The 11,301-nt window shown below is 36.7% G+C and overlaps 1 protein-coding gene across 4 annotated transcripts; it reads right to left on the bottom strand.

Annotated features, from left to right (window-relative positions):
- Positions 1 to 3,256: 3,256 nt before the first annotated feature.
- On the bottom strand, positions 3,257 to 10,420 carry LOC134535462 (uncharacterized). 4 transcript variants are annotated; one of them, XM_063374573.1, is made up of 6 exons: positions 10,257 to 10,420; positions 9,738 to 9,948; positions 8,941 to 9,070; positions 8,059 to 8,153; positions 6,951 to 7,187; positions 3,257 to 5,047 (listed from the first exon to the last, which is right to left on the bottom strand). In XM_063374573.1, the coding sequence occupies exons 2-6, from the start codon at positions 9,936 to 9,938 to the stop codon at positions 4,949 to 4,951; spliced, it is 762 nt and encodes a 253-aa protein (XP_063230643.1). In that variant the 5' UTR covers positions 9,939 to 9,948; positions 10,257 to 10,420; the 3' UTR covers positions 3,257 to 4,948. The 4 variants fall into 4 exon arrangements, with proteins under 4 accessions (XP_063230643.1, XP_063230644.1, XP_063230642.1 ...); XM_063374574.1 differs by having other exon boundaries at positions 9,738 to 9,968; positions 10,257 to 10,415; XM_063374572.1 differs by having other exon boundaries at positions 3,257 to 7,187; positions 9,738 to 9,968; positions 10,257 to 10,419.
- Between the last annotated feature and the right edge of the window lie 881 nt (positions 10,421 to 11,301).

The following is an 11,301-nucleotide window of genomic DNA, read 5'->3' as shown; positions in this document are numbered from 1 at the left end:
ATGCACTTATATGACAAGGAGAACATATACTGTTCTAAACTTTCTTGTTCTTTGGTACACAGAAGGAGAGTAGACGAGGTGGTTCTGATGTACTATTCCTGTTAGTCCTTAAGACAACAGCTGTTTCGTACACGACCCGTCAAAACTACTAAATGAAAGTCATAAACCATTTTACTAGTATACATAATGTCATTATTTTGTACACGACTAAACATCAATGTTAATTCTTAAGGGGGCAGTTCAACCTCCAAAAATCTTCATTTTCCCAAAAGTTAATTTTGATGATTATTATTGTAGAGGGGGTCGAACTCTGCATCCCCCACCACTCAACTGGTCTGTATGTAGACTGGGTTGGCCGTAGAAGCGTCAGTCGTGAGATGGCTTTCAGACAGGGAGGGTGTATCTCTGCAATCTCCTGGGACAAGCGTGTGTTTAAAAGCTCCCCCTCCTACCACAGCCCATCCTCCGCTGGGCGCAACCTGCTCTAGCGACAGTGTTGCCAATGGCACTGGCTTCCCCCTCGCCCCTCGATACCCCTCATCAAAGAGGCAGCAGGCAGGGCCCCAGTAACACCCAAAAACTAATGCGGACAGCAATGTCCAAGCTCCCGCCCTTTGCTTAGTAGTTTATTTCTACTCTGTCCAACTCTTCTTCCGGAACCATCCTTCTGTTTCCTGTAACCAACCTGCTTATTATTCATGCATGAAATTTTTATGCATGTCAGTGCCCAGGGTTTTCCCTGTGTCTATGCAGGGTTTACCTGGGCCCAACTTATCTAGTTTTAGTCTAGAATAGTCAGTGAGGGGAGTTAGTCATGGCTAAAACGCTGCCATGGCTGGCCAATCCCCTCCTAGCACATGATGCATGCTACCCCTCCTGCATGGCTTAAACCCTGCATGTTTAGAGCGTATGGGCTTCGGCCTGAGACGCACTTAGTCTCCCTCCCTAACCCGGAAACCTCCCAAATGCAATTAGTTTTTAGTTAGGTTAGGAAAAGAAAAAGGCAGGGCCAGACATGAGCCGCGGGTCTGCTGCGCTCCATGAACCCCGGAGCACGGGCTCACACAACCTGTATGTGTATACATCAGATAAGTCTCCATAATGAATTATAATTTAATGTCATTATTTCATTAAAATGTAATAGAAATTCGGGGCGTAATTTCAATCATAGAGCCGCTATTTATCGGCTATGTGAAAGCAGGGGCGTAGCCAGGGGGGGTTTTAGGGGTTCAAGCCCCCCCCCCCCCCCCCCTAGCATAAAATCTTTAATTAATTTCTTATTCATCACTCAAACAAATTTCATATTAAAATTAATAGGCATTTTATTTTTGCATCACTAGTGAAGTGTTTTTTTTTTTTTGATGATTTAGACAAAGACAAGGGGAGAAATTATTAGAATTCTCAACCGATGAGGCGATGACTAGTAAAATCGCATTTAATTTGAACATAATTATATTGCTTTATTAATAACAAAAATCACAAGCAAATATTTAGATTAAACACGTGTGCGTTTTTGAATTACGTCTTTCATAATTGGCAACTTAAAAATTCAAATAATCACGAAAATTTAAATTAATACATGACTGTTTTCTTTATGCTAGATTGAACTTGAGAAACATACATAGTAATTTAGATGTATTGCTTAATGGTGAATTAATTCATTGTATTAGAGAAATTGAGAATTGAAACATTAGTCAAAAATACTTTGTCCGGAGGTAATTATAGTGAATAACAATTTAAAGCATCGGGGAACAGTGGTGTGCTGATAACCACAATCCTGGATTTTACAAACAATTTAACGAAAAATATCAATTCAGTATAATTTTTCTGACTTACGTTTTGGCTACACTGTTGAAAGATGTTGAATGAACATATATTTTCTGAAAAAAGTATAAAAGACTTATATTCTTAAAAGTATTGTAACTAGCTATCTGGAGCTATATATAATTTAATTTTTCATTTCCTTTGTCAATAAACCCAAACAAGTAGGTAAGTGACATAAGTTCTGCAAATGCACCCAAAAAATATAATACTGATGGTGTTTCTTCTGATTGTAAAGAAATAAAATTTATATAGAGGTAATAATTTCGGGAAAAATTCTGTTCTCACCCTTTTAAAAAGCACTGCACTAATCTTAAAAGAAAAGTAAAAATAATCTAGGAGTGGAAACTAATAATTTAATTTATATATAAAAAATACATTCATATAGGTACTTCAATTGAGTATGGCAGTAGTAAGTCTGCAATGACCATAAGCTTTTAAATGCTGATACTATGACGAAGTCAATTTCGCAAACATCCTTTAAAAATTGACAAGAGCAAGTCACATTTTTTCAAATAAGTTATTTGACCTAATGTGTTTCAACTATACAATAAATAGTTCAACAAAAGACATTTGTTATATGTAGGATAAGAGCAAGCCACTGTTAATTTTTAATCAGGTCTGCCTGTAATAAACTGATTTTGATCTTGAAATGTTTATTTAAAAATAACAAAAAATCATTCTTTCAACCGATTCATGCATATTTACTTTTTAATCTATTTTTGTTTAAAACGCTTTGCATAATTTAAAGGATTACCTCGATTAATAGTTGTGTGTTAATAAATGTTCGGAATAATACTATGTAAAATCAGTGTCACAAAAAAAATTAACCTAAAATCTTCCGAAAAAAAAATCAGAATTTATTTACTGATTGATTCAATTGATTCCTGCTCTTGGTTTGATCCTTGCTCGAAGCAAAATATATATAATTTAAGGTCAAAATTATTTATTATTTTAATTTAACATCACAGTGACAGGTTAAAGGAAAAAAACAACAAAATAACAAATAAAAAACCTAAATTTTACAAGTACAAACAAGGAAATTACGTACTAGTGTTCTCAATTTCTACAGTCTTCTCAGAAAAAAGATTAACTGTCTAAAACTGTTTTTATGTAGCCTCAATATTAAAAACACCAATTAGTTATGTGTTAATAAATTATGTATGTACTGTGCTCTCTCTTAAAACCCCATTTAAAGGCATAAAAAAAAATTGCTGTTCTGCACCCAAGTACTATGTATGTATAATTTTGTTTATTATGAGTAGCGCACTTTCCGTGTACTGAAAGCACAGTGACTCTGCCTTTATTAAATATTATTTTCACATCTCAAGATACTGATATTTGAATTCAAATTAGAAAAAATAGAACTAAGTCTGAAACATCTGATGTCATGTTTGGTATTCATTTAACAAACAAGCAAATAAAACAATTAATAAAAATTAAATAAATAAGAAAATTTATTTGTAAAACTTCAAAATACACAACTACATAAAATATACATGAGCATGTTTACCTACTTTGGTTGGTCATTAGCTTATTGTTTATTATTAAAAAAAAAACATCCAAACAACAACGTGAACAATCACGTGAGACAGATGAGGCCTAAGCTACCTTTGCATTGTCATTTCACCATGCACTATCTTAGATTACACACTAACAGTCTGGTACAGCAAGTCTCTCGATATTCACGAGACTTTGGACGGAATAAGAGAATGTAACCATTACATAACAATTCTATTCTTTATTTTAATGCATGTCTGGATGCAACACAATGAGAATCATAAAACAAACATTGCATAAAAAAATCAGTAAAAAAAATTTATATAATAAAAACTAATTGAGACCTACAATTCAACACAGCAAAACTAATTATTTTAGTAATGTTTAAATGTGACAAATAAATACCATTGCACAAAAGAAAATCAGTAACGACACTAACATGTTAGTGAAAACGCCGAAGAACAACTAATGAGCTACAGAACAGTCGCGCTACAGTTTGGAGTGGTCCCTCACAGAGCTGGGAAACTAACCTATTTTCCCATACAAAATGTAAACAATCTGATCCAACGAACTTACTCTACATTGGAAATAACCTCCCCATCAGTAAACATTGTGAAATTCCTTTAACAAAAAGCAAAGAAATACATTTAATTTAAAAAGCTGCTCACAATGACATTATTACTACAGTCTATTAATTAGTCCATATTACTTATTATTACTTAGTCCATATTTCTAATGAGACACAGAAGTATTTACATAAGGACTGTCTTCACCAGTAACGAATTAGTTCTTTTGTTAATCTTTACAATTTGTGTCCTGAACCCAATTTTGTTGATAGATATTTACTACACATTCACTACTATTTGTAAAAAAGAATTTTAGTTATGAATACTTGCCTTTTTGCTAGAATAGTGACATAGTGGTAGTAACTTTTTCTTCATAATACATAGTATGATAAATTAGCAGAAGAAAAATTCAAATCAGTGAAGCCAGGCCTTAAATATCATGTCTACTGTAGATTCTAAATCTACTCAAGAGCAGAACAACTATTCCTGACGGCTGCCAGCCTGAATGCAGAAACACTCCCTGGAGTTGTTTCCAAACTGACGGACAAGTGCAGAATACCTCAACCCGTACATACGTCCGCTACAACTACGAAACAGTGTCACCGCTCCAACATGATACAAACAATTACAATTGTTCAATACATGCCGCAGCCACCGAATTAATGTAGTTTGCGGTCAACTGTCACAAATAGTCGCTTCATTTGTTGCAACCAATAGCTTTTGCTGAAATTTTTACCAGGACATCTTCCACACAAAAATGTTTAAAGTACAAAGAAAACCGTTTTGACATATCTTAAGAGATGAGGAGAAAACAGTGAAACGCAGAAAAGTGTACAATACAAAAATAATATAAAATACAGGAAAGTTAATAAAAAAAATTTAAAAAAAAGAGGGGGGGGGGCTGGTTAGTGACAACTAAAAAAAAAAAAAAAAAAAAAAATTTGCTCTGAAATCAGGAATGGTTGTACAAACATGATTCCCTCAAGCCTCTGAACTGCAGGCAGCACATGGACTCTAAGTGTCTGTGCTCCAGCACGCCATGACTGCAGTGGGCCGTGCCGCTAGGCCGGGGCGGTCGACACGGTGCTGTGGGGCGTGGTGGGGCGCGAGCCGGCGATCGAGTGCGTGGTCGATGCGTTCAGCGACTGCATCGTGCCCATCTGCAGCGGGCAACAAACAAGCACACAAGTATTCATCACCTGTGTTAGTTCTATAACATCCCATGCTAGGTCAGAAGTGTGGCACTAATGAGCATTAGCAATGTAAACATTTGGCTGTAATTCATTAAGTCCTTTCTTTTAAATGACAATTTGAACGTCATCATGCATTGTTTAATAGTACACGAAAATCAGTGTTGACAAAGTTATTTGCAATTAAAAAATATGTATTTTAAATTCCTTTTGGTGCACCACCGTATTATATTTTGTTGAAGATGTTACTTAAGAGAGTTTAATGCTCCCGCATGGAAGCCATTTCTCGTGGCTGTGCCGCGTTTGTCAGGGCTGTGATCAGGTTGTTATGTTTGGGTCGTTCGTTTTTTTGCAATAAGATTTGTTCCTGGATATTTAAAGATGTTCAAGTCTACGGCAGGCCCTTTAATTTTGTGATGGAACCACGTTTACCTAGCCTGTTCGTTACTTGAAACATGTGGCGAGTTGCCTGCACCGGGCTAGACACATTTCGCTTTTGGTTGATTACAAATATCAATCAGGATTGGTGTCGTTCTTCCCCTATTGCAGGGATGTGCTTTTAGTAGAGGTCTGCGAATATGTACTCGAAAATCGAGCTCGAGCCGAGTCTATATACTTCAAGCTCTAGCTCGTCTCGAAAAAATTGTTAGGCTCAAAAATTTCGAGCTTCAACAGCAGCAGGTTATTTGGCCGGAAAGCATTGTGACGGTGTTTTACTATTTACGAAAAAAAAAAATACAGTAAAACTTACAACGGTCCTGCATTGTAAGTTTTTTTCGTATAAATAGTTTAAATTGTCCGGGGTCTCGTCATTTACGTCATTAACTGTGTGATACTAAGTCCAGTTAAAAATTTTTCCAAACGTTCCCGTCACAAATAGTAATGGCGTACGTAAATGTGAAGAAAAGACAAATGAACACCACCTTACGAAGAAATATGGAAGATGTACTATACCTAAAGTAAAAACCCGATAGTTATCTTAAGATAATTACCATAAAAAGAACTAAAAATTCTTTGTAGATACCATAATTACTACAGAAGCATGATAGCTACCACATTTGCACTATAATTATCATAACAACCAAGATGTATATTTACCGTAATGGTAATGTATTTTTTTATGACGTATTAAAATTAAAGAACATTATTGACAAAAAAAATGTTTATTTTGATATGTACGGTTGGCACATGTAGCTAAAAAATATTGCGAGTTGAAAGAATGCAGTACTACTATGAAAAGTGAAAAGGGTACTCGTGGATTTTTAGGTTATGGCAGACTCTTTCGTTTTTCAGTAATATAAGCCAAAAATTAACAAGCGTATCAAAAATCGGCAGAAATGCCTATGCAACTAAATATCGGCAAAATCGGCTTCTACCGATTCGTATCGGTACATCTCTACATTTGATGACATGAGTAAACATATTTCAACGTTCAGGATACTGAAAAAGACTAAATTTCCTTGTAGGTCTATTATTTGTATGTTTTTTTTTTTGCAAGTGATGAACCAATGGAAACAGGTAAGATTCAATGGCAAAACTTTTTTTTTTTAGCAGTGCAAAATGTAAATGCACTCTGTAAATATTTACCAAATTAATAAGCCCACTTCATATCAACACTTTATTCAAACATTATTCTAAGTTTAAGATAAAAAAAAACTTCCATAAAGTGCAACTGTACCACAAAATCTCGAGCTCGAGCTTGAAGTAAATTTCTTAGGCTCGCAGACCTCTAGCTTTTACTGTGGTGTAATTTGCAAATTAAAGTAATTTTTGGTATCGGAGAAAAGTCCGTAGCACTTTGCATTCTCTTTCGAGCTGATTCCTGCTCTCTCTTATATGTGATGTAAGTAGTGGGGTAGTGAGCGGGACTCACCCGCAGGTGGGCCAGGTCCTCCAGCTTGGTGAGGTCGGACAGCTCGAGGTACAGGGAGTACACCAGCAGCCAGCCGTACGCGCTGGCCACCGTGAACACCATCCACAGCAGGCACATGGCCACGTTGTAGCCGAAGATCATGTCGTTCACGATGGAGGCAAACACAAACGCAAACAGGCGGAACAGGGTGAACACCGCGAAGATGTAGATCCACGGCAGCATCTTGCGTTCGTGTTCCTGCAAACCAACACTCTCGCAGGCCCCTTCGCTCCAAGTGCAACCTGAACCTTCACACTACACACATATGAATGGCTAGGTAGACCTACAAGAAGAGCACGCAATCTTGATGCCACAGTCTGTTGCCAGCATTTACCTCTGTGTTTTGTTTTGTTCGAGACTGCAACAACCAATATAAAAACTTCACTGAGCTTTGTTTCCCAAGCTCTGTGGAACATCCCTAAGACTGAATAAAAATTTTTTGAAGAGAACACCCTTTCACATCAAGTCGTGTGTTCACCTTGCATCTGAAATACTGCTGAGGATGTCAATAAATAAATAAATAAATAATAACCCATCACCTGCCAAACCTGAAAATTACTGTGTGGAGTATTATTTTTTTTCCTGCCATATTATAGTAAATGAGATATTAACAACTTAACCATCAGAGGCTATGAATTTACTAAAAATGTATATGAGAATCAGCATCACTACAAGATGCAGTTCCACCGTGCATTGCAGTGTCTACGCTCGTCCTAGTGGTCCAATACGCTCTCCTCTTTGGCAAAGTCTGCGATTAAAATAAATTCATATTTAATTTTGAAAACTTTTCAGTTTCATACCAGAGAAAACTGAACACCAACTTGGGGCGAAAAATAACTCATTTTGACATATGGGGTCGGAAGTGGGTCGAACGGCCCAAAACGTTTATAACGACACCCTCTAGAACCGCAAGAGGCCGTGACATTGGGGTTCACATCATTTGTTTACTCAACAACTAGCACTGTAGGTGCTCCAGTCATTCAGTCAAATGTCCAATTTAAACATGAACTGACAAGCCGAACACGTGCTACTGAACTAGCACGGCTGTTGACAACCCAACACAACTCACCTGCCGAAGTGCGATAGCAAGGATGATGCCGGTGACAAAGACTGCAATCCCTCCAATCAGGGAGAATAACGCTATCATTATAAGCGTGTTTCGCACTGAAAAGTGAAAACAATGAACACAAATTAGAATAACCCTAGAAACTATATTGTAAAATATCAGTATGTGTATTATTTACCAACTTAAAACTTAATCTAAACTAAATCTATGCAAAAACGATCTTCACACCTTCTACAAACAATTGAATAAAATGACCATTTAACCTTAATTAGATGGCTTATGTTTACAGGAAATGCTAGCGTTTCATGCTAAGTAAAAAAATATATATATTTTTTAATATAACCTTTTAATGAAGAAGCCAGTAAAAATGCCTTTAAATTTAAAAAGTTTTGTTTGTAATTTTTCAAATTCTTGTTTTTACATCTCAAAAACCCTTAAAAATAATGTGGTCAAATTCTCGCATTGCAGCTTTTCTGTAAATAAAATAACATTCGGAAAATACTTTTTTCAAACACTAAAGACGTTCCTCTATCTACCCTGAAAACAGAGCTTCTAAATTCCTACTGGTTTATGAGAAATTGACATTTATAAGTTAAATTACAATACCCATGCATTGACGCAGTTGCCTCATTTATTTTCCCATGTGGTTCCGTGTGTTTATGTTTTGGAGAACTCAAGTCAAATATTGAGAATGGTCGATTAGGTTAGGATAGCTACATTAAAAATACTGTAGGTACCTACTTTAAAACATTGTGGAGTATTTTCTGAATTTTATTACTAAATTCAGGAAAAGTCGTGACGTAAGAAAATTACCAATATCGCTTCAGCATCTAATTTTGAGAGGAGAATGTGATGCTAAATAAAATCACAGCCAAAGACACCAACCGTGCAGGCTGCCCACGTAGACGAACTCGAAGCTTATGATGTAGTAGCCGTAGTGTGTGGAGCCAGGCGTGGCTTGTGCCAGGCAGTAGATGTCAAACACTGCCGTGGCGAACGTGAACAAGCCCAGGAACTGAAACACAACTCACACGCCTTACTGAAAGCCTTCACAAGCATATTAACTATGGTAGCTGGTGGTAAACTTAATTTCGATGTTCTCTGATGGCTAACTGACACAAATTGTGAACAGGGCCGGCACGTCCATAAAGGCGAACTAGGCAACCGCCTAGGGCGCCAAGTAGCTGGGGGCGGCGCAGCACGACACATAACAGCTGATATAATATTTTTAACGATTATTGAAACTAGATGAAAATGGATTTTTGTAACAGTTTGGAATGTTTGTATTGATATAAGTAATTATTTAATGTCCACGGTGACCTGTTTATGATTTGTAATAAGTAAAAAAGTAAAAAAAAAAACAAGCCTGCTTACATTTGATTGTTAACAAAATCCTAGGCTTACGTGATGTATTTTGAGGCAAGGAAAATTTTTTTTGTGGTGTCCGGCGGGTGGGGGGGCACAATTAAGGTTTTTCGCCCAGGGCGCCAATTTACCTTGCACCGGCCCTGATTGTGAATATTTTAATGTGTTAATGGTTGTAGAAACATGCTTAAATTTAAAACCTGCTAGCAGAGAAATTTAAATGGAATACATGCATGACTGTGCTAGTTATTGTAATAGTGCTTTGCTGCGCACAGTGCACAGTGCACAGCGCTGCTGAACTGCAGAGCCCCACTGACCACGGAGTAGAAGGCCGTCACCAGGGCGCCTCGCTGGATGTCCAGGAAGAAGGCGTCCTGCAGGATGGGCTTCTGGTACCACGGTATCACCACCGACTTCATAGAGCGGGAGGACTTGAGGTTGGCAGACGAGCGCATCGTCATGTGCGAGTACACCGAGGGCGTGCCCATGCTGGTGGGAGTCTTCCTGCCGTAGTTCATCGTGTCCCAGCTGCGGCACAGTTGCACCACCTCACACAACACAACTGTCTACTAACTGGAACCTATCTATACACTTCAAAAATTACAATTTCCTTTTTAAAATTAACTTGTCTTAATCATGACAACCCACTGCACCCATAGTTCAAAATTAAGTAAGCTTGTTTATTCTATTATTTTCACGTCATACATTAAAAATCATTCCCAGCATAGGAGTCTTTAAGTTTACTGAAATGAAAATATTAATATTGCAAACAATAACTCACACGCCTAACTTTACAGTGGTATAATATAAGTGTTGTATTTACACTTTAAACTTACCCTGAATATGAATGCTACAAGGTTACAAAAAAAAGGCAAACACGCTAGCTTCCAAATCGTAAACAATCAAACCGTTTATATGAACATTTCAATGGCACACGCCCTTTACAAGGAAGTAACATAATATAAGGTAGGCCATTGCCGCTAACTGCACATTCATTGGTTGTCTGCTTGTGACGTCTAGAGGTGAAAGGAAAGCAGTACATTGTGATAATATAAACTCATTGTGAAGAAACTAAGCAACCAAAATACATAAATATTTTTGATTATATTCTTTAAGGTTAATAGCCTTTAATGGTCAAGTTGTTAATATCTCATTTACTATAGTACGGCAGAAAAAAATACGTCACACAGTGATTTAAAGGTGTTTTTTTTTGACGTGACGTCTAATAAATCGATGAACGCCGGCTGCTCGCACGAAAAAGGATGACTCATTGTACCGTTACGCTGTGTCCCGTTACGCTCATTGTATGCTTGCGCCGCATCTATTTCTCTTCCACTCGATTGGAACAACCATCGATTTGACTTTTTCGAGGCACATTAAACTTGAACCACTCCCATTCGTTTCTTACTTTTACCATCATCGTCCTATCCTTAACAGAATAACACAGATTGGAAGAAGTTAAATGGCAAACATGTATAAAAGTTATAGTTAAAATAATCTGTTCGCTAAAGTAATAAACATATTTGAATTAATGAGTGCAAATAAAAGTAAATTTATCTATTAAATTGAAGAGTTCATTTCACTCCTTCTTTGTATCCATACAAAATAGTGATAATTCAATAAAGATGATTCAATTTTATTCATAAAACTATGCAATCATTTCATCAATGTTTTGGTATGACGTTGTTATGTTAAACTATCGTCCGTAAACTGACTTTACAGACAACCTATTTTTTTAAAACTTTAAGACAACCTGTCCCAAAGAGCTGAAAGCTTATGCTGGGGGACTATAACAACTTTTCCCAAAGAGCTGAAAGTTTATGCATACAATGTACAATGTATATACAACAACATAAACATAATCCGTATGGTTATCAATAT

Source organism: Bacillus rossius, chromosome 8 (assembly GCF_032445375.1).
Source record: "Bacillus rossius redtenbacheri isolate Brsri chromosome 8, Brsri_v3, whole genome shotgun sequence".
Classification (NCBI taxonomy): Eukaryota; Metazoa; Arthropoda; class Insecta; order Phasmatodea; family Bacillidae; genus Bacillus; species Bacillus rossius.
Note: the sequence above shows the minus strand (reverse complement) of the source record. Positions and strands in the feature narration are given on the sequence as shown.

What these genes read in the sequence shown, in the direction of transcription:
- LOC134535462 (XM_063374572.1), bottom strand. Translation starts at nt 9,938, where the DNA reads ATGAACTACGGCAGGAAGACTCCCACCAGCATGGGCACGCCCTCGGTG. An exon ending in TGACGGCCTTCTACTCCGTG is followed by an intron (nt 9,071 to 9,737) that starts GTCAGTGGGGCT and finishes GTTGTGTTTCAG; the next exon opens with TTCCTGGGCTTGTTCACGTT. An exon ending in TTGCTATCGCACTTCGGCAG is followed by an intron (nt 7,188 to 8,058) that starts GTGAGTTGTGTT and finishes GTTGGTTTGCAG; the next exon opens with GAACACGAACGCAAGATGCT.